We start from the raw sequence: 24268 nt of genomic DNA on the forward strand, positions 1-24268 counted from the left end.
AGATCATGTTAATGTTCAAATAGCCAGCAAGTGAAACATTCAGTCTTACTCTTTAACTCCAAGTTATCTTAAGAAATTCACAGCTTCTTTTTTTTGCCTTTTTTTTTTCTTTTGTTTTAATTTTAGGGGTTTTTAGGGCAGTACAACAGCACATCAGAAGGCAAGAAAAACTGGAGGTCTGTTCTGCCATCGGAACACGGATAGGGTTGGTGCAACAAAGAATTTTGCATTGCTGTACATCATGCTGTGCCCATACTGTAGCTAAAGAACAATAATGCCAACCTTTTATATGGAAAGGTGGTAAGACTGGCTAAAAAAAGACACTGAATCTGCGTCAATGCGTTACTTTTATAGGCCTTTCTGTACCCAGAAACTTTTACTCAGTCTTTTCAAGGTTTCTTCACAACTGTGAATAGTAAAAACATTTCTAAGGCTGAGATTCACTCTCTGAGCTTTTCAGGTTAAGAAAAGTAGCATGAATCAGTGAAATTCACAGCTCAGAAGCACTTTGATCAGAAAACATCAGTCTTCACACTGATTAACCTATTTACACAGCATCAGTGTAAGACTAATTTGAACAGAAGCCCAGTTACAGAGATCTTTCTACTGTCAGTTACATTTTCTGCTCTTGTTGTCGCTAGTAATTTCCTTTTTGCTCTACAGCTTTCCAAAGTGGAGCAACTTCTTCAGTCTGTAGTGATTCTACACCAATCATCTGTATTGCTTCTCTATTACTGCCTAAGTAAAGGGAAGGATGAACCACTCATGCATGACAAGGACGTCTTGCTACCCAGCTGCTCCTGTGGATGCTCTTAGCAGAGCCAGATCTTTTCACACTACAAGAAACAATCAGAAGCCAGGAAGGATGTCAAGAGAAAAGCACAAAAGGGCATGTGGCCACTACAGAAATGGGGGAGCAGGATGCAGACTGTCCTTGCATGCCTGAGACGTGCAGGAAGGATTCAGCTCCAGCTGACACCGTGCAGTGCAAGCAGCATTTGCTTGTTGCAAAAGAGGCACTGACAGCTGTCAGGACAGTCACAGGCTGTGTTTTGTGGACAAAGCATTGTGCTTTGTGTCCGTAAGTCGGGCAGGGATTTCCATGCTGTCTTAGCCAAGCGCGTACCCACTCTCATCTCAAAATAACATATGCTGCCTTATGAATCAGCATCAAGAGAAGTGCTGAGACACAAAGGGGAAGTGCTGCCAATCCTTTATGAAAATGGCAGCAACAAGAAAGGGAAGGCAAGTTACAGCGGCAAAAGCCAGGATGGAGACAGCCTCTTGGTGAATAGCAATGGAGGTGGCTCAGGGTAGGTTGTTTGTAATATTTTAACTAACCTGAAACCAGTCAGTATAAAATTCATACAGTCTCACTCCTGGAGGGAGAAGATGCACTCTTCATCGTAAATTTCGCGGGGAAGTGTCTTCCTGAACTTCAGGTACCTGAGAGAGAACAGAGTCAGAATTTTCCTCCTTCCATAGACTTAACCATGTTTGTGAGGCCAGAAAAGCTACTGACTTAGTTTTAGCAGGTGGGGATCCTGAGCGCAAGCTAAAATGGCTTTCTGCCAGTTTTCTCCCCAGTGATTTAACTACAGTTGGACCCTTCACATCTGATAAAAAAAAGATAAAGCTTTGAATGTCATCACAGGAGTTGTGTTCTAATGACTATAAACGAAAATAGTAATTGCCAACAGGCATCAGAGTTCAGTATGCTTTTGATCAGTTTCTTCTAGAAATTCCTGCATGGAAGATGTAACGTTAAATGTCTTATTAATGTGTCTTTTGAAGACAGTTGACATTAGATGGGATTTCTGATTTAGCTGAGGGATACAGAATACACTGAAAATAGAACATAAACAAAAGTTTAACTTAGAAAAATATAAGAACTGCAATTGCAGTTAGATCATAATACAAATGTGCGTTTGTAATATGTTCACAGTCATAACACTGGGTGTCCCCAGTTATTGGGCAGGATAATAATGTGAGTTGAAGGCAGCTCAACCCCACTGCTCTCACTGAAATTATTCTGTTAGTTTTTCAACTTTTACGCTTTCTGTCGGTTCACGTAATCTCAGTCCCCCATGCAAGTCTGGCTGACTCAGGGAGGTGTTCCTGTTCTTTCAATGAACTCAGGGAGAAACATTTAAACTACCAGCTGATTCACTCAAAATCAGCTTCTTTGCAACAGCTGTGAGCAGCTGCATTATGTGCTGAGTTTCACAGGCACTTCATCCTTGCCCATCTTCAGTGAGCCATCTTCCATCATAAGTGTTGATTCAGAGTCACATTCCACCTCTAGGGGTTTCACCTGTCACAAAAGGATGCAAAATTCTGATAATCCACACTAAGAAATGGCTGATTCCTTCAAGGTCACACAGTGAGATGGACTTAACACCAACACAGAGGGCAAAAAATCTGCCAGGTGATGAAGAGAAAGTCTGTGCTATAACATAACATATATCATATCCAGTGAGCTCCAGCTCCAAAGGAAGTGGCAGGGTGTCATTGCTCTGTGCAGGGGAATGTTGGGTTTTTGCCGATTGACAAATGAAAGTGCCAAACGTGGGACTTCTATTCAGTGTTGGTGCCTGTTTGCTGGTAGTTCTGAAGCAGCACTGAACTGTAAGTCACTGTCCTGATTTTCTTTGGCACTTCAGCTCAGGAACTGCCATTTCTCAGTCTTGTTCTTCTTTCTGTCCTCACTTAGCCTGCAGAGGGTAAGTAAGAAACCTGGACACTCCTTAGGCAGAGACCTCCTGTAGATCTGAGGTACTTTTGAGATGATGCTAAGTGTGGATCAAAAGCTTGGCTACGACATGGAGTAGGTGGTCAATTGGATATTTTTCCTCTGTACTAAGGCTCAGCAAAGCCTACAGAATATAATGTCTTCCTAAAGAACTTCCTTTAGAGCTGTTGTGAAACAGCTGAAACTTAGTGAGAGGGGAAGAGAAGACTGATATATCAGCTGCAAAGTGACTTTCAGAGATCAGCGCGTTAGAAATCTGCGAAGCAGAGGAGAGCTTCCATTAAATTTTCTGCTAATTTAAGAAAATAATTTGTACAGATAGAATACTCTGGTTATTTTTGTTAATAATTAGCCTCTAAAAATAGCGGAGCTCTACTTTTTCATATGAAGTTCAGCTTACTGCCTGATACTGAGAAAAGGCCTAAAAATAACTGGTTTTAAAGTTGATTAGCACTTTCTGGTTCTTGTTCTTTGTCACTGGAGAGTCAGTCGAGATGATGCTGGGGAGGGGAAGAGGCCAGTCAGTGATACAGCTACTTTTCCTACAGGAAAGGTACTGTGAGCATTGATCATGGAGGCTCTAACTCCCCCTGACCTTTCCTCAACTGCTTTTCATGCACTTGCCGGGGTGATGTAAAGTAGCTTGAAAGTACCCAGTCCTTTTTGTTTCCTTTCCATTCATTTCCATTTCCTTGCCTGTTCAGCAAGGCAGGCACTTATGCAGCAGCAATGATAGTAAAAACCAATAAGAAAATCACAATGGAAAGTTCACACTTCTCTGGCTTTGTGTCTTCATAACTCTTTATGCAGTGATCTGCAACAAACTCTTCCTCTTCACTTGCATTCAACTTTGATATTTTCAGTGCTGGCTTCTATAACTTCTGTTGCTATTTCTACAACAAGCTGTGCCTTGTGATGCGAGGCGTTCTAAAGTAATCTGGCACATGAATATCTCTCTTCACTTGAAAATCAATAAAAACCTTCAGTCACATTTACATTTCTGTGTACTGCTTCCAGATAACAGGAGCATGTCTTCCCTGGGTTATAGCTGATCACAAAGTGAAAACAGCTGCTTGGGTATCATGCCTCAGAAGATGACCTTGTCCTTATTTTTTTTCTTGTCACAAAAAGAGCTGACTTGCCTAGCCATCCTTAAAATAGAACTAATTACCATCTGTTAACAGGCCCCTAGTGCTCTGACTATAGATCCTTATGCACCATTCATGGTTTCATAGCCATGATGATAAATTGTCTGTAATTTAGAATTCATGTGGAATTACATCAGCTTACCTGGGTGACCCAACACATATTATGGAGCCTCCTTCTGTAAGAGCCTTGCACACTGGATGTTGGACTCCACAGAGAAATGCAAGGGCAGTCTCTAAGTCCATTTACACTGTGAGTTATACTGTAGAAAAGAAGTATTAAGGCAATACTGATGAGTCCTCTCTGCTGCATGCAGAAGGAAAGGACCTGACAAGGACAGAGCAATGAGAAACCTGTATCCTCCTTCCAGCTAGTCCAGGTTTGTGCAAAGGCAGCCCTAGTACTGGCTCCTTATGTACTGAGCCCCACATTGCAGGAGGAAAAGGAGCTGAGTCGTGACTTGCTAGATAACGATATAGGCTTTGAGCTACTCCCAGGGAAACACAGCATGGAATGATTTCTTCGTTCTGTATGATTGCATAGTGCCAAGTCTACCCAAGCAGCAGGGAACATGACTCACCAGCAACCTTGAACTTTGTTCATGTGCACGCAAGAAGAACCACTTAGCCTTGTTCCAGCTACTCCCTCAGAGTACCCAGCCACCCTAGAACTGGTGCTGCATTCACAGGTCTTGGAGACTTCACTCAGCCACGCATAAAACTCAGTGTGTTTCCATCCTGTCTGAAAAAACGAGGCAAGACTGGTGTAATTTGACTACTTGTATTGCAGAATACAAGGGGAAGGGAAAGACTTCACAACAGTAATTTAAACCAGTGCTGTTCAACCAATATGACACTTTTGCAACCTTCTCGGTCTGCCATGCCAACCTGAATGGGTCTTGGAAATGGTAGGGGGAGTTCAGTCCCTGAATAGCACCCCATAGCTGTGTGTTACTTGTTGATGGCATAGAAGTGCTTGCCCTGTCAGGCCAGGTGGGACATTAAATATCAGTATCAGTGCAATTAGTAAGCATATAATATTAACAATTATCACTACCAAGTATAGAGGTGACTCTGCAATGAATGCCCAGGAATGAAATTGATATGGTTTATTTTTAGATTCTTTCAGTTTGGGACCGGTGTTTTAAAATCATCTGGAAGACCTGATGCATTTTATTAATGCAGAGATATTTCTTTCCCTTGTGTAACTCCCTGAAAGGAAAATCAGAAATAAAATGACATTAAACTTAGAAAAGCTCTTTATTTCCCAGAGGCTGTAGCCTAATTCAAATGGAAAATTCTGTTATCAGCTTTTCCTCTTTCCAGTTTCAACAATAGACAGACAGTAGTCATACCTCAAACCTTCCCTCTGAACAACCACAAAAACTAAGCCTCTAATAGTTCTGTCAGAACAACAGGTTCTTTCCCCTTCTTATATCTGTGCATCTTGATTTCTTTTGTTCTGGAAAGTTTTGGATGTAGCACTTTAAAGGCAAGAGATCTGTCAAAACTCCCAAAACCCAGACATCTCAGAAGGAAAATCTGTTGCAGGAGAACATACAACATAGTTTATACCTACTGCTTGTTTTTTTCTGGATAATTGGGTGGAAGAAGAAAAGTATTCCATGGTGATCAGTCAATTTAAGTGCTCCCTGGCCTTTATTGGCTGTTTTAGGTATTAGATGCACTTCAAATTTTAAGAGAAGTGATACCAATTATGTAGCATATGGTTGCCAATACCAATCTTAACTCTCACATTTGACCTCAGTTCTAAATTTTAAATTACCATGATGATACCAGAATTTCACACAGTCAACATTGATAGGCTGGGGACCATGCATTAAGGCATCTTCCTGTTTTTCACTACCAAGTCAGCTTCTACCAAATCAATAAAGAATGAAATTAAATTACATTAAATTCTCATCTTTAGTCAGAAAAGGAGAGGCTTAAAATGACAGGAAGGTAGGAAGGATTTTTTTTTTCATCTTTTGGTTTTATTTGCCTTTCATGAATCCTTGAAAAGGGTCAGGGTGCTCCAGCAGAAAGCAGGGACTTGCAGTGTTACCGTGTCAGACAGAGCTGTAAATCTGTGTAAGTCCAGAAGTTCCAACCTGCAAGAGACACTGGCTTTGTGAAGCTGCTGATGTGCTGCTCTGTGGTCCATACACCAGAGGCAACTTTTCAGACTGGATTCTGGAAATGAGGAGGAAGGCTGCTGTAGCATAAACCAGCAAAAAAGCTCATACATCTTAGCAAGGCACTATATTCAGAAGAGCTCTGTTAGAAAGAATGCTTTTAATAGTAGTCCTGATATATGGTACTGAGTCAGGAAAAAGCTGAGAAGTCTGGAATGTCTCTCAGAAACACCTAGCCCTGTTGGCCTAGCCTGTATTTCTCAGCCTGCCAGATTTACTTATGGGTATCAATCTTGTGTGAAAATAACTGGTATGCTTGATTATATCCACCTCCTGATTATGGTGAAACATAGAAAGAAAACCACAGGACATCTAGTCACAGATCATCACAGATTTTTTTATTTATCTAAAGTTCTTTATTTAATTCTTCAGATTTCAGATTCTTAACTTATGTGGCAGAGACCATTAAACTACAACAAATCCATATGCTGCGTATGTGGAGGGAACAGCATGGTTATACATGAAGATCCGTTTCCAGATTATTGATAGCAGTTAGATTAGTCTCTACCCTATGAAAAGAAGAATGAATTTAGCCATCTGCCAAGTGTAGTTCACTTTTGGTATTATCCACCAGAGGACAACGCTTCTAAAACACAATCCCTCACTGAGCTGAAGCTGTGAAACCCTGGCTGTGATAGAAGTGGGTTTGAGACTTCAGCCAGTGCTTGAGAACCTCCTCACTGTGCAGCTTACCTCACTCCTAATGAGGCTCAAGGGGCTCCAAACAAACAGATGGGCAACAGAGTCTACTGACAGACCATCTGCTCAACACCACAGAGTTCAGGTGAAAACACAAGGCATTTCTCCAGCTGTTCCTTGTATCAGGGATGTTGCAAACCAAGGAAGTGTTGCTGTGATCTTAAATCTAAGATAATAATAGGCATTAGATCTATCAACTGCCAAAGATAATCAAAATGCAACCTTCTCCTAAAGAAAGGTAACTCTCAGCACTTTAATGCTGTGCTATCCTTCCATAAGGTGCTTCACAAAGAATAAATTTCAGTTAATACTAATACATTTCTCTCGTATTTTCCTTTTGTTCTGTGCTGAACTAGGACTTTTCATGCCCTGCATGGGACATTCTACTCTACTTGCATTGCAAAATCTCCATCTTTATGAAAAGTAACACAAGTTCAATTAAACGCCAGCATCTGTAACTTGTCGCTATTTTTTTTCCCAATGGCACCATGCACTAAGCAGTCATGAGAGCAGATTGGACGAAGAGCATTTTAATTCCATGCACTGGCACACAGAATGTTCTAGAACTGCTCACACATTTATAAAAAATACAGACATTTAGTATTATTCCTGCCCTTAAATTTTTGTCAACTCATTTCCTATAATCTCAGTTCTGTTCCATTCAGTGTAGTTTAGAAGGTTTTCATTCCTGAGTGACATGTCCTCATCTTCTTAGAGTGTGCATTCTTTAATCTCATGAAAGCAGGTTCTGTTCTTTTTGTGTGTGCAAATCTATTAACCCAAATTTATAACCTACCTCATAATTTGCACTAGGCTCAGGTTTATAAACCTTGCTGCCTCTATCTCCTGCATACTGCAAATATAACTGTCTGTGTCTTAGTATCATAGAATAGTATGTGTGGAAAGGACGTCTGGAGGCCATCAAGTCCAGCACCCTGCTCAGATAAAAGATAGCTTTAAAGGCTGGTAAGGGATATTCTCCAGCTGAGTTTTGCAATTTTCCGACTCTACACTGTTGGAGACCCCACAGACCCTGTAAGCATTTGTTTCAGTGCTTAACCTCTATTAGGGAGAAGAATTACTCCTGTATATGCTGGAATATTGAAAACTGGAAATTTGTTTTCTTATTTTGTGACCTGTCACTAAGAAAATTCTGGCTTTGACCCAACCCATAGTCCCCATTAAAAATCTTGACAGTATGAAGTACCCTGGGTCAGATCCATAAAGGTATCACAGCACCTATCTTGCATTTACATATGCAAATTTCTTTTTAGCTTCTGCACAGTAAGTAACAACTTTGCAAACCGTTGTGATCTTTACATTCCTTTTTGCTACTCGGTGCTATTTCTGCTGCAGCCTAAGTATGCTGACCACACCTTTGTGATACTGAAGACCAGCTTGCATCTTTGACTTTTTGGGGATTTGTACATCTAAGGTATAATCTAATTCCTTGTATGACTGATCAGTCTTGGTTGTTCTGGACAAAGGCTTTATTCTAAATTCAGAACACGTGTCAGTATTTTCACAATATTTTTACTATCACCATTACTTACGGATATGATGTCACAGTTGAAATACACTCTACGTTATGATTGTCTGTATAAAGGACAGTGAATTTCCTGCTGATAACAAATGGACAGGTTTGTCTGGGAGAGGTTGACCTGGGATTTCAAACAATCCATGTAGAAAGTTCAGAGCAGAGCTTCACTTCAAAGGAGCTGAACAAGGGGTAGCCTCAAAGCAAGCAGTTTTAAGAATCAATTCTCTCTCCCAATTTTCTTACAGAGTCTGTCTGACTAGATTCAGTTTTAGAGTTTAGATATATTTGCATTTGCATTCAACTCATACTTATGTGCAACTTAAAACAGACTGAGCCTGATTTTCATCAAGCAGAAAGTAGATTTATAGCTGCTGAAGAATTGGCAATTTCATCCTGATTTTGAGACAGCATAAAGCTTCTGCTAAGCAAATGTTCTTTACTGGTCTTCGAAGGTCCTAGTTCCTGAAAGCATGTGCCTAATACAGGCATATATAATATCCTTGTTCCCAAACAATTACATCTGTCTGCAAATGGATGTTGGAACTCCTTGATTTCCTGCCATTTTGAATTCCTTGTGAACTTCCCATCCTTAGCATGGAAAGGTTTTCCCATGTGTAGAGGAGCTAGCAAAGCCTTGTTTCCTGCAAGTATGTGCTCTATATGCCCTCAGATCCTAGTTTAGTTCTGAGCAATGCCTAGTCTTCTTCCTACACCTTCACTACTTATCATCCAGTATGGTGAGACTGAAAGCTGCACATTACCCATGTAGCACAAGGCAGGTGGCTTAATAAACCTAGAGCAAGTAGAAAGCATGATAACTGAAATCTAGCTGCTGCAATTTTAGTGGATAATCAAATCAGTTATCCCTCTACCTAATTTCTGGTTTTCAAGAAATGTACCGAAATACAATTGTGTTTGATATTTCTTCTGTCAAATCAGACTGGTTTGGAAAAGCTTGAAAGTTATTAATGGGAGGAATGGGCAAGATACTGTAGAAGCTTCATTTCCTCAGAAAATCAGGTTAGAACTTCTCTGATAATGGATTAGAGTCTTTGCTCTATCCAAAGATCACTTAAGATAAGTCTTGGACAAAGACTTCAAAACAATACAAGGTAAAGGAGTCAAGGGAGGTTTTAACCTGCGTGATGACTGCCAAGAAGTTTTTGTTGAAGCATAAATTTTGGCAGGAGGATATCAAATACCTCTTATATTTGGCTGTGCTTTTATGTCTGCGGCAGGAAGAAGCTGTATTGTTGGAATTGCTATGCTGATATCACTTGATAATCTCTTGTATGCTAGAGGTCTTGATTATTAAATTCAGACCAATGAAAATGGTGTTAGGCATATTCTATTCTAGTAGTTCTGACATAGAAAGCTATCTGGCTCAAAAAGTAAGTAAAATCAACATTTAGATATGATAAAACCTTGTGTTTAAAGTGAAGACAATGCTGAAATTGAATCATTTTAAACTGTAATTGCATTCTGAATTAGTTTCTTAAGGAAAAGTTAAGCATTTCCCAGAAGAAGGTACAGTTAACCTCTTCAATGTCATAAAAATGCCATAAATAACTAAGAATTTGTCAAGAATAAAACACTGCAGCTTGAACAACAGTATTGCAAGGATTGGAATTTTAACCTCCAGCCCGGTGTCTCCATAGTAATATCGAGAAAGGAGAATTGAAATTCAAGTTTATTTTTACTCTACACACTACAGCTTTTGTCACAAACCTCCTAAAAAATGAATTGTGCACATTTCACCATCTTGTCTCTCTGTAGACAGATGGATATATCTAAAAGGCTCAAATTTTCAAAAATAGCCCATGATTTTTGAATACCAAGTTCTCTTTTGTATTTTGGGAGTTGTACACCCAGACAGCCTTGTCAGTCCATGTTGGATTAGGTCCAATTTTCAAAGAAGAAATTCAACAGTACCCATTGATGCACATGGGCAACCCTGTATATCTCAAAGTCACACTGAGGTGCCTATCTATGTTTTAGAAACCTATGTCAGGATGTTGAGTTGAGGTATTTTGAGAAAGAGTGAGGATTACCAGTCTTATCTTTTGGGAGAATTCAAATCTTTTATAGAAACCAGTCCCGTGCTAGTACATTTGGTCACCTGCAATGTACCAACCTTGTCCACAAAGAAAGAGGAAATAAACTTTATTTAATTTTTAAAGTTAAGGAAAAATTTCCCTAATTTCCTTTGATTTAAATGTTTAAAATGTACACAATAGGTTATCAGTTGCAAAGCAGTGATAGAAAAAGATTCCTTCTCAGATCCTTCAGACTCTCCACCTTTACCTTCAGTAGCAAATGGGAGATGGGAAAATAGAGGGCTGCATGTTTTGCAGTGAAGAATGAATTCTGGAGCAGCTGCTTCCATTCTTTCAGACTTCATCTGCATTAGCAGCAAGCCGGTGTTCTGGAATTGTGTGCAGCTGGACAGAATCCATACATGGGTTCTGCAGAGTTTTTTAGATTTTTTACATTGATGTGAGGCTTGCCCCCAGCCCAGATGCTTTGCCTTTTCAGGTGTTATTCAAAAGATGAGTTGTTCCTCATGTAGGCTATATATATCTGCTAAGCTTGTAAATCACATCAAGGATTCTTTTCTTTTCTGTAAAGGATACAGGAAGTTGTCTCTCCTTGATAGCTTTTGTCTTAAAAGCATGTTTTCTCCTAAAGCAATTTTACCATATCCCTGAAGCATAGTTGTTTCTAGTTTACAATCTCAGAGCTGTACACCCAAAGACTTTATTGTTTCTGAAACAAATAATAGCTTTCGTTGTAATTATTTATTCTGTAGTTGTCCACTGTGTTTATGTTTTCCCCAGATATTTGTTATCATAGGGCATAAGTCACTCTTGACTGAAATTGTTCGTAGGGTCTATGGAAAGTTATTGACGGACGGATTTCCTGAGCCCCACTCACAAAATTATTCTTATAATTGTGACAGTGTTTTGGAATTCCAGAATTACAGTGCTACAAATGGAAATTTCAGCAGGAGGTATTACTGATGCTGCAAAATCTACATCATTTTAATTCGGAAGGTCTGCGTTGTGTTAGTATGCCTAAAACAGAAATGAAGCAGCTCATCTAAGGTCCCTGTGACAGAGTGCTGCTGGCTGAGAAGATCACCACCCCTATTCAGTTTTCTATTGCCTGTTCTGCACAAGGCTGTGATACCCACAGCACAGGATGGACAGTGTGTGACCTATGGTCATTCAGAGCCTAATGTTGGCACACAGCCACCATCAACAGATTTTACCACAGGCTGCTTGGCTACAAACTAAGGCAGGTGAGAAGCAGAAGTAATAGACTACTAATTCTTCTGCTGTGTGGGATATGTTCTTCCTGGAGGAAATGTAGATGCACAGTTGAGAGCAGTAAGTCTTCAGGTAGTTTGAAAATCTGAAAAGTACTGCTAGTCAAAGGTGCAGTGCTGCCTTAGTAGCTGAATAAAAGTTATCTTGCCATCCCTTGGCCACAGTAATATTCAGTTGCAGACTAGAAAATAATGATGTTAATTCTTTTACAGGAAATAAATTAATTCAGACAACTTTCCTGGCCTAAGTTGCTGGTTTTAATTTCATTCTGTATCTTTAGTCAGAATAAGCCTTGTTCTCATAACCCTGTCCAGACCCTTCGATGCAGCCAGGAGCAGAACTGATACTGCCTGAGATCCTGGCAGGAGATTCACCTTCAAGACCAGCCTCTTTTCCTGTAGGAAATGCTCTCTGTTGTACAGAAAAGCACATTTAAATTTGTAGTTTAACAGCAACAGAAATTAAACCCCCCAGTTTAATTTACGAAAACTGATGTAACTTTTCTCCATTACATAGCTTTTGAGCAATTGCTCATGATGCATGATCTTGTGCCTGGAGACCTTCTTACCTAAGACAGGAACAGAATTCATTGACTGTTTTATTTGGTAATTTATATAATAAAACTTGTGTGTTTTGCTTGTAAAATGATGCAGGGGGTAAGATTTAGGAGAAAAGTGTAAGACCTTATGGATTTCATATTATATTAAAACAAAATTTCAAACACCTACAGTTTAAGTCTTTGTAATCCAGTAGAAAAATACAGAAAGGACTACTGAGAAAGGTAACTGCAAAAATTACATAGGGTGCATGCCAATGAAGAAAAAAGTTAAGATATAACCTCAAGTATGTAATTAAAAGTAGCAGGATTATATTTGAAAGAGTTGAGTATTAAGAGCAACACTTTGACAGAATGAGTTATCAAGGTTTTACTGCTTGCAGTGAACAGACAATGAAGCAATGTCTTAGGAGAAATTACTGCAGATGGACATTTTTGAAACTAGACCAGACAGAAATACAAACCCCAATTGGGAGCAAGTGTATTCTGCGTGGGAGGTGAACTAGGTGAGGTGAACAGGGTGAGATGATAAAGTAAAAAGTGCAAGAAGTAGGAAAGACTTAAAAATAAAGCACTTCTGTATCTTTGGGGATGAAAAATGTTACAGGAGCATAAACCACTTGTATTTATTTTTTAACAGATGGACCAAAGAAACCATCAAAAGATGACACATATAAATCTTCAAATGAACAAGGGTAGAAAATGTGGAGGCTTTTTTCTTTTTTCTTTTTTTTTTTTAATTGAAGCAAACTGAACTAGGCTAATTGATGCTATTCAGAGACAGTACAAGGGGTTGATATCTCACAGTCCCAAGCTGCAGAAGACAGCATTAATTTTATGAAAGTAGCGAGGAGAGGCTCAGGCGACTCTGGTCCCCACTGGGAAACTACTGAGTCTCAAAAAAAAAAAAAAAAAAAAAAAAAGGTGCGAGAGGATATGATATATTTTAAGTAGGATTGACCTTAATATATGAAGTTGTTGACCCATAATTTGCAGGTGACTTTGTGCATAGCCAAAGCTGTAGCATATTGCTCAGTCTTTCTCAGTTTTCAGCGTTTTGCTTCAGGTTAAGGATTCAGGATGTAGATACATACATGGGCTGGACCAGGGTCTGTTTTACCTCATATTTGAAAAACATTTTATCTTCTGTCTTATGTGCTACAGGTATCAAATCTGACCCAAGGGGGTGTGGGCATTCTGTGTCTATCGGAATGTTGGTATTGGGGCTGCAATACGCAACAAAAAATTAAGTGCTGGGGGCCATGATGTGTTGGAAACACATAACTCCTGCATCTCCCAGCAACAGAAAACTACATTAAGGGACCACACATGCCACACAGCTCCGTACAGTGCTCTCTGGACCTGCCGAGAGACTTTCAGATAGGGTCAGGACTTCCAGATATTGTGAACCTTCTCAGACCTAGCTTATCAATACAGACAGGTACCTTACCTGATAAGAATCAATTGTGAATCCTGTCCTTGTTGGCAACACTGTGGCTGGAATCCTTTGATTATGAGCTCTTCTTTGCAGGGGAACTATTTGTTTATTGCAGCTTGCCTCTCACAAAGCTGTGGCAGTTTGACTGAATAGGACACTAATGGAGAAAACGTAGCTCTTTACTGCCTTGTGTCAATGTTTGCAGAAACCTGCTTCGGCCAACACCAATAATTTGCCATTACTCTGCACTAATTTAGGTATCTGCAGAGAAACATTAAGGAAAAATCCATTAGGGAAATTTTCAAAGACATCAAATACATTAAAGATCCAGGAAGGTAGCCTAAATTTCAGTTATGATGACACCAGGTGTCTTTGGACTTGTTATCTACTAAATTGTTAAAATAATGCCACTAACAATAATATACGTTAGACAGAGAGAGAAATATTTTCTTTTAATGATGCCTCTTAACTATATTCCATGTTCTCCTAGGTTTGCCCTATTCCATCCCAGCCTCCACAGCCTACTGTTGTTCCAAAGCCAGTTCAATCTGTCATACATGTTCCATTACAACCAAGCTGCCCGGGCCGAGGCAAGATGGCAAAGCTCATCAATCCAGAAGAGATGACATCCAGGGATTATTACTTTGATTCCTATGCTCACTTTGGAATTCATGAGGTAATATTTATTTTTGTTTCAGCAATTGTTAAATAACTAACGATATAGTGATAATAATTATTATTTCTTTGATTTATTACTTACTTATCTGTATCCCACTTGCTCGTGATTGTATTCCTCTGCCTTTCCTCAGACAATTGTGTAATCTAGTTAAGTGCCAGAGATATCACCCACTTCTCTAGAGACCTGTACTTAAAACCTCTGTCCCACTTAGATTCTTACATATGAGCTCTCTGCCGAGCTTCTTGTAGCTGTCTGTGCGGTGGTGAACTTCATGAATGCATCAATGCAGTGCATTTATGAGGGCTGCAAACCAGCCCAGCCACAACCATGGACACGTCCTGATTGCTGAGTTGGGGATTCTGTTCTCTTGCATGTTTGAGCACAGACATCAGCAGAACAGCTACTCAGCTGACATGAGAAGCCAAGCAGCTTCTTGACTCCTGGCATGTTACTTGAATGCACAGGCTGCATTGATGGGAACATTAAGCCAAATTGCTTCCATTAAATACACTTCTGGAAAGAATTTGAAATACTTGATGGACCATTTACTATCAAAAAGTTGTCTATAAGCGAGTTCTGAAGAAGTTACTTTGCCCTGTTGGTATTTTTGACGTGCAAGAGGATGGGATCTTTAAGAGCAGGATGCAAAAAAACAAATGTGAGATGACTCAGTGCACTCCTCACAAACAGCATAACAAACAATATCTATTTCCATTACTCTCATAATTGTTTGGGGGGGTGTATACATAAAAGTAAGATTTCTATATGCCAATAACATCTTGCCAGTGTAGCATTCAGAAATTCAGTCCAAGAATGGAAGAAGATAGAGAAACAATTGAGTGGGAAGGAGACCTAGGAGAAATTTTGAAGACACATCAGAGACCTTAAACCGAATGGGTCTCCTGATGGAAGGATACAGCCATGTAGGTTGCAGGGAGTGCAGGGAACTCCTTGCTGAGGCTGGGAAGTTGGAGGTTTCCTCCTTGTCTGCAGGAGGTTTGCACTGGTAAAGGATCTGTGTCAACAAGTAAAGGAGCTGCTAGAGGAGGCTGGCAGACTTTGAAGCATCAGGGGCATGAGGAAGAGACTGACTGGATCTTCTCTGAGACCCTGAAGGTACAAGAGCCTAAAACCCCAACTGTAGTGAAAGGAGGGGCAGTCAAAGTCTGTACTTACCAGGTTTGGAAGTGGGGACTCCTCTGATGGTGAAGGCTGGAAACTTGTGACTTCTGGTAACAGGAGGGAGGCTCTTGATCCACCTGCAGATCTCTGGTTACAGAATAGGGTCAGTGTCTTCTTTGCAGATGAGGAGCAGGAAGTTCTGTCCAGCAAACCTCCGTCCCTTAGACCAGCCCTTAGAGCCTGCTGCTCTTCTACATAAGCACCAGTGAGACCTGGAGCATATCAAGTGTCACTGGGCAGCTCCTAGGATGGTGATCAACAGCAAGGTGTGCCAGGTGGATTTTTGACTCAATTCTAACAGTGCAAACAAGGACTTGAGGAGAAGTGCTACCACAGGTCCACAATTGCTTGTGCAGGTGGTGTCAATGACAAGTTTTCAGTTTTTATATCTATGGGACCCTCTTTGAGGATTGAGGTCTGCTAGGAAGAGATGGAATCCACCTGAAAAAACAGGCCAAAAGGCATCAGTATTGACTCCTGGAGAGATACCACTAGTGACTGGCCTCCAGATGGACTTTGTGCTGCTCCTTACAACATTTTGGGAGCAGCAGTTCAGTCAGGTTTCAGTCCACTGCACTGACCATTTATGTAGTCCATACTTCATCCATTTTTCAATGAGGATGTTATGGGAAACAATGTTGAAAATCTTGCAGAAAATCAAGATAAAACCCATCCACTCCTCTTCCCTCATTCACAAAGCCCATTATTTCACCATAGAAAGATACCAGGTGGTCAGTCATCTCCAAATCCAAAACACTCCCAGTCCCCTTCTTGTCCTTAACATGTGTGGAAACAGTTTCCATGGGAGTGTACTCACACCTTTCCAGTGGTGGTGGACTGCTCTTTGCCTGATACCAAACCATGCTTTATGATGATAAAAGTAGCCTTTTATTCATCTGCAGTTATTGAGTACACATAGTGTCCTGCCAAGACAGGTAAGTAAGCAGCTGATACATGTAACAATCCCCTTCATGATTGCCTCAGGCTGCTGGGCAGTGAACTGATCCTTTTCGTCCTGAAATTGAAAAACTCACTTGTCTACTCGCTTAAACTATGAAATTAGGCAGTAGTATAAGCAAACCTTCAGCCTTCTAGACATAACAGAAGCATTTTCAGAAAACTAAAGTGTGTGTTGAATGGTCTGCTTCTCTTAAAAATGGCACCTGGGTCTTGGCCTGGATCCTCTTTATTGATATAGTTTGCCTGAAATATATACAAGAGAAGGCAAGGTATCCATGGAATTAAATGCATGTCCTGCTGCTATCAGTGCATCAAAAATCAGCACTGCACAATGACAACTTAAAGTGGTGAGATAGAGGTCTAGGTTATACAGTAGTATCTTCTAGAAATTGGTCAGATAAGTGAGTGGATAGAAGAGCAGTGAGGGAGGACCTTACAGTACAGGATTTCTAAGCTCTGCTATGGACTTCTGCCTCACGTTGGGCAAGGCTAATGGCTTATGGAACAATTTCTTTTCTGTTCAAAGTGGAACCACAGAAGGTCCCTCTGCTGAGGCTCTGGGTTGTGCATGATTTAGGTCTGGATTTCTGTACGGCTTCTGCCTATTCCCAAAGCAGTGCTGTGGTTAGAGTACATTCTGGTTGTCAATTGTGAGAGTGAATAGCAGAATAAAATCACACAGGGGACGTCATGCTGCTTCTTAATAATGCAGCTCTAAGTAGCTGGCGTTTTACAGCTGCTTTGATGTGCACACCCCGAAGTACTTGAGAAACCCTTCATGTTGTGTATTGATAATGCTTAAATGATAGCAAGGGAATGCATTCAGCAGCAGCGTGGAATGCATATAAGCACTTCAAATGGTGACACAATGCTTTTATTTTCATCACAGGAAATGTTAAAAGATGAAGTGCGCACGTTAACCTATAGAAACTCAATGTATCACAATAAACATGTTTTTAAAGATAAGATTGTCCTCGATGTTGGAAGTGGCACGGGAATCCTCTCCATGTTTGCTGCAAAGGCAGGAGCAAAGAAGGTATATGGGGTAAGAAGACTTTCTCTCACATTTTGAATTTGTTTGTGCATTTTGCATGAGAATTTGGCATCATGATTTACCTTTTTTTACTTGTCTTGGTTTGAAATTCTTCTCTCCAAGCTCATCTGGGGCTTGGTTTATAGTGACTTCAGTGGAGTTCTGTTGTAGTCTATGACTTGCACTACTGTGCCTTTTCCAAATTGAAATGCAATGTCTTTTCGGAACTTTTGGAACTTTCGGAACTTTCGGAACTTTGCGGAACTTTTGGTGATCTGGTACATACCCACATTTCTTCTTGGCTGAAAAAAAATGTTAAAGAGACTCAGTCCTACTCAGAGGGGTTAAGGGAACTATCTTGCTTTTTAAATTTTCAAGGTCTGCAACTTTGTAGTCTTGGAAACAAATTTCCTTAATACACTTTTCCCTGCATATTACAACTCAGCAAATTGTGCAAGAAAGCATGTGCATGTTTTCTGTGCCAACAATAACACTTTTCAGAGGCAGAAGGAAATGATTACCTTAAATACATTGAACTTTAGGAGCATGAATGTGCTGTTCTCTGCAGAGAAGTCATTACGGAGAGCATAGATTTGCTTACTAAGTATACTCAAAATTATTTGTACTGACTCTAAAATGACAAACGCAATTTCTTTTTGCTTTGGACTTCTGTTTGCCCTGAAGACACAATGCAACATCGAAAAGGGGAAATAGATATTATTTCTCTGTATACTTCTCTTCAACAAAATTGTTTGCTAAAACTTAATTGGGTACATCTGTGCATTTGAAGACACTGATGTCACTAAGTACCCAAACTGTGCGTCTTTATTACTGGTAGTGATACATGAAATACCATTTCAATTCTCTGGCTTATATTTTCAAAACCCAGTGTTACTTCTGAGTATCTCATCTGAATATCCGACTAGAGCATGAAACTGTAGATGGCTGAAATCAAAAGGTGCTGGAAAAAGTTTCAGAGTTTAAGCCTGAGACTGGCAGCTGGAATGTATTTCCTTGTGAATCAAGTATTATTTATTAATACGATTTATTACCTCAAAGCCTCAGGGAGGATAAACCCGCAGCTTTCTGTGATACAGAAACGCTGGTCTCATGCAAAGATGTTGCAGTGCTCTGGAAGTATAAGCATATACAAAATGATGATGCTGTGCTCCCACCTTCCTATCTCTCAGATCCCTGGCCATATGGTCTTCCTCCCTCCCTTGTGCTGGCACTGATGCTTATCTGATTCTACAGTGAGCCAGCTCACTGGCAGAAAATTCACCAAGTAAAAGAAAAGTAAATACTTTTCCACATGTTTGTTGTTGTTGTTGGGGGGGAGGGGGGTGTGAGGTTGTTTGTTTGTTTGTTTTTTCCTTTGGACTTCTTTACAGTTCAGGCTTTACCTCAGGCTTTTATAAAGCTCAGTGACACACCAGTGCCAGCTCACCCATGGACTGTTCATTGCTAAAGCTGGTGGGTGTGCTATCCATGGAACTTAGCTCTCAGAGGAACTCCCTTAGGTGTGAAACTCTTCTGCTACAGCCGAAGAATTTCAGCCTTCTTGTCAGATGAGCTGTCTCACGGTGAACCCTGTATACAGCAAGCTGCAGAGTGGATTTGTGTTGGACAAGCCGCTATTTCAGAGATCTAGCAGTGGCAATCTTGTAGTCAAATTGAGAATTTATGGTCATATTGGCAAAGACTGCCAATGGAAACAGTGAGTGTTCCATTTAAGAAGCAAACATTTGCCATGAATTATTACATAGAGCTGTGATGTTCCAGTTTCTTCTCTACAGTTAGATGTGATTTTTCAAATAGCATGATGTGGGAACTGTTGACAAATGCAGAGTGTTGGTTTTTCAACCACAGAACTCACTCTCCTCTTACTCACTCTTCTTTGGGTTCAAATTCATCAACCACTCTGTCTGATTCTTCTTATCCCTTCTTATTCACTGTTGGAACTTATTCCTTGCCACTACCTAAGCCAACTGCTGGAATTATCTCTGGGCCTTCAAGAGTTGTAAATCATAGAATCATTAACTTAAAGACGTATCAAGTTGCCCAAGGACATGGCCAGTCCGATTTGGAAAATCTCCAAGGACAGAGACTCTAAATCCTCTCTCAGAACCTCTTCCAGGCCTAAAATCAGCAGGAATTTCCCTTGCCACAGCTCATGATTACTGACTTTTGTCTTTTCCCCATGCATTTCAGAAAGGAGTTTGCTTTCCCTGCAAGCCCTTTTGGGATACTTTTATATAGCTTTTAGATTGAGGGGGATCTCTTCTACAGCCTGAACAGAACCAGCCCCCTCATTTTCTCTTCTTTCTTCACCTGCTCTGAGCCCTAACCCTTGTGGGAGGGTAACAATATGTCATGAAGTGATGTTCATCTAACCGGGGAGCTGTTGTAAGAAATGTAGAGATAGGATTGGCACATAGCTGTCAGTGCTTGGGAAGGGTCAGTGAAGGACACAAAAATACATAAAATATCCCTTGAAGCCTTGGTTCATCTGCTACATTTAGTCATACAAAATTCAGGACAATCCCTGCAGTAGAACTATCTGAATTCTATGGTATTTTCAGACAAACAAGACAGTGCAGGTAAGAAGGAGTTAAACAGACACAGAAGATGAAGGCTCATGTTAGCTGCTTTGTATAAAAGGTTGGTGATGAGGACACAGCCCAGGGGAAATCTGGGAATCTTGTGACTGAGGAAGAGACTGCAGTAAGAGAGGAGACATTTGCATCAGTAGATTGAAGCGGAAGTAAAATGAGAGCAGAGGTGAATATACACACACAGAACCAGATACAGTGGAAGCAACTCAAGGGTCCATGCTGGGATCATTACTGGTTAATATCTTCATTAAGGACAAGAGAGAGTGGGATTTGAGTTCACCCTCAGCAGGTTTGCAGATGACACGAAACTGCATTGTGCAGCTGGTATACTTGAGGGAAAATACGCCACACAGAGGAGTCCTGTCAGGCTTGAGGAGTGGGCCTGTGTGAACCTCATGATTCTCAACATGGCCAAGGAATCAGGGCAATCCTTTGAAGGTCCCTTCAAGCCCAAACCATTATATGATTCTGTGATTATAAACTCAGGTACAGACTTATTTTATTGGAACATGCACTTTTCATAAAATCCAAATGCTTTGCAAAATAGGCCAGATTTGAGCAGATCACTGACTTGAAAGAAAACTGAGGAAAAAAACCTGACAACACCAATTTTTCCTCTGTTTCTTCACCTACAGAATTCAGGGTTGGGGTTTTTTTCTGAAATGAGTTGCTTTTTAAATTAAAATTCAGCCACACTATAGAGTCCAAGTCAAAATGCAGATGAACAGCTTTAGCCACCCTAAAGCAAGTTTATTTTCTGAAATATGTATTCCTTCATGAAACATTGAAGTGTTGGAGTTTTTTATTCTTTTGCTTCTTTGTGAAGGAAGCGGGTTTTTGGAACCTTGTCATCATTCATGAGAGAACTTTTTATTTCTTTGCACCTTTTTCTTTAGAAGGGTTGGAAAGCAACCTCCAAACACCTACATATGCATTCTTTATTTAAAAACCATCCAAAATGGGCAATGTAATTAAAAATGTCAGACAGATATGAATAAAGACAGGGAAAATGAGTAAAAGGGCAGTAACTAGAGATGGGGCACACAGTCTGTCCAGTTTACAGTAAGGGAGGAACCTGGATGGAGCAAAAGGATGGCCCTCACCTCAAGGTATTTCTTCCTTGAACTCTCTGGACTGGCACTCAGGCTTTCCTTCCCACCAGGCAGTTTTATTTTATGCTCAGGCCGCAGAGCCAGACATTTTGAGGAGTGGTTTACATGCACGGGCAAGCTAAGCAGAATTAATGCTTGTGTTCCCATGGGGACTGGGATTGATATTATGACTGCTATTACGTCTGTTTCATGGACAATATAAAAACAATAAAGGATTTTTGTGTCCTTGCACCCGCTGTCCTGCCATCTGTGAGTGCTATCACAGAGGTCAAGCACAATTTAACTTTTAGAGATTAAATGGGATTCACTGGATATATAAACCACTTCATTAGAGATAATATAGTTCTATTTGACATTCCCATAAGGGAATTAGAGAGACAAGGATTATGCAAAGTAGTATCGTCCGTTTAATGCCAAATTTGGAAGAGGTAAATTAGGAACTGATTCAGTGACTACAAGCAACTTAGGCCTTCATGATTTTCAAGGAGCACAAAACCCAGAGAGATCCATGGAATGTAGCTTTTCTCTAAAAGATAGTAAAGGTCATTGCGAACGTGCTTTTATGCTAGTACACAGATTTTACCGAGTTTAAGGGCAAATCTAAAACTAGGAGGTACTCTGTAATTATTTTCCTAGAAAAAGCACTGAATTGGTCAAAGAAAAATCCGTGCAGATCTGGATGTTCTTGTAAAGAGAAAATTTCAGTCATTTCTTATGTGTAAAATGCCTGCATTCTTTTGGAATAGCAGCTTTGCTAAAGATTATGGATTTTTCACATAGAAAACAATTGTTTCTTGGCATAGACCAGTACTGGCATATTTGAATTTTAATATTATTCACAAAGTTTGAACGTATTTTGTTTTAAAATACGTATGGAAATTTAGCACCATCCTAATTCATTCCATTCAGCAGATTTTTGTGGGGGAGGAGGTAATATTCTAAAGTAGCAGGAATAAATTAAATAATATAATTAATAAATTACATACATTTTGTAGGTAGAACCTCTCTTTTTTTTTCACATTTCAACAGTTTTCAAAGCAGTCTTTCCTACAGGAGCCAGTTTAACTCAGACACAGACTGCAATTTAAATATTAAGATGTCATTAATTATTATCCTCCCCACAGGTTTGATTTACTCTTTATCAATGGTTATATGCTCTGTAGAGTCTTCACTGCCTTCAGTAGATGTTGTTTTTATTCACAGAGCTGAGATCTCTAACAGATAAATTCCTCTTTATCTCGTTTTTCTTTTTTTCCTAGATTGAATGCTCAAGTATATCTGACTACTCAGAAAAAATTATCAAGGCCAACCACTTGGACAACAGTAAGGCATATAAAATTTTGTTTTTCTTTCAGGAAAAAGAGAAGATAACAATTTTGCTTTTTCTGATTTATTTATGTTGTGTGTTTTATATGTAAGTGGTAGTTTTGCAGAGTTTACTTAGGTAATTACCAAATTAAACACCTCATTCTAGGCACTACAACAATTCCTCACTGAAATTACTGTTATATCTACATTTATTTCTAGGCTCAGAGATTACAGAAGTTAATAGGACTTACCAATAGGCAGTTCGGTTTAGCAAAGCAGAAGGAAGACCCTATATTAGAACTGAACTTATCAAATTAATTCTGCCATTTGAATTCCACCTTCTCTCTTAAACAGAATAGATGTACAAACACCCATACTGCCATTCAAATTGAAATGATGTTTAAAGTAAAAATTTTTCACTAAGATTTCTGACTCCCAACTTTAAAAAAATACTTCAAAACCTTATCAAAATACACACTCACACAAATGAAAATGTTCAATTCATAAAATAAAAATATCATATAAAACTTCTTTTTTACTTGGAAAGAAAGCTGGTGAAATTTCCAAGGTTGTGGAAATTCTAAATAGAAAAAAACCAACCAACAAAAACCTAGAAGTAACCCCAAGCTACTGAAAACTCTTAGCACAAAATAACCCCCATCAAGTTCTATTTCATGCCTTCAGTCCTCCTCCAAATCACAGCACACAAGATATCTTTGTAACAACCTAAAAAATCAGTCTTTTTTTAACTGAGGCTGTGAGACAGCTCCTGTTTAAAAGTGCTTTTTTGTGAAGAGCTTGCCTTTGCTGCAGAGCAGGTCATGGCTGGGCTGCACCAAGTGCCCCCGCTTTTTGCTGGGTCTGCGCTGATGCTCTGCCCGCACATGCGCAGGAATGGATTTCTGTTCTGGTTCAGATCTGTTCTAATTTTTATTGCTGTCACTGGCAGTTTCTGACTAACCTCGAGCTCTCTGGGAGGAATATTTATTGCACATCACGGGTGTTCAAGTGTTGTGGTGTGAAACAGCAGTGACGTGGGATATTAGAGGCCAGCCAGTGAATGCAGCTCTTCGTTCAGGAAAAGAAGGAGGCAAAGGACTAGAAAATACTCTTCTCCACAGTAGGGATAAGGCACTAAAGCAGGGAGGTGTGACCTCCTTGGTTGTTCTGAACCTTGGATGCAGAGGCCATATGTTCCCAGAATGGTCTTTCATCCGCTAGAGACACAAATAGCACACCACAAATCAATTTGCATTTGGATTTCCAGCAACAGGAATTGTGTGTGAGGGGACCATTGTCAGAATAAATTAGAAGGTTCCAGTGTGCTCCAGAGGGTGCAGAAGGTATTTATCTCTGCTCCTTCCTCCTGTTTCTACAAGGAGCAAGTCATTGGGAAACCGTGGAGGAAGAAGCAGAGCCCCCTCCCTTTGGCAGGAGATTTGGCAGGACAGGTTCAGCAGCCACCCTGACTGCAGTTTGGTCTCCAAACTGCACACCTGGACCAACGTTTACACTTTCACACTCTACACTGACCCACATTCACTTTTATTTCTATGCAGCCAGGTAGTGAGCCAAAGGATCTTGTTGGTCATGGAAAATTTTCTTTCCCCCTCCCACGCACCCCCCCCGGCCGGCCCAAAAGTTGAAATGCAGAGTCAGCAAAAGGGGCTGAACCAAGAGAAAACCCACTGTTTCCAGAAGAGATACATACAATACATCTGGGGA

At 40.1% G+C, this 24268-nt stretch overlaps 1 protein-coding gene across 2 annotated transcripts in view; it reads left to right on the forward strand.

Annotated features, from left to right (window-relative positions):
* The window catches only part of PRMT8 (protein arginine methyltransferase 8), a 58878-nt gene that overhangs the window by 17757 nt on the left and 16853 nt on the right, over nucleotides 1-24268 (forward strand). For both annotated transcript variants that reach the window (XM_010400929.4, XM_039560937.1), the window contains 3 exons: nucleotides 14145-14330; nucleotides 17365-17520; nucleotides 22495-22558. In XM_010400929.4, the coding sequence (XP_010399231.1) occupies nucleotides 14145-14330; nucleotides 17365-17520; nucleotides 22495-22558 (406 nt within the window). The remainder of the gene's footprint in view (nucleotides 1-14144; nucleotides 14331-17364; nucleotides 17521-22494; nucleotides 22559-24268) is intronic.

Source organism: Corvus cornix, chromosome 1 (genome assembly GCF_000738735.6).
Source record: "Corvus cornix cornix isolate S_Up_H32 chromosome 1, ASM73873v5, whole genome shotgun sequence".
Lineage (NCBI taxonomy): Eukaryota > Metazoa > Chordata > Aves > Passeriformes > Corvidae > Corvus > Corvus cornix.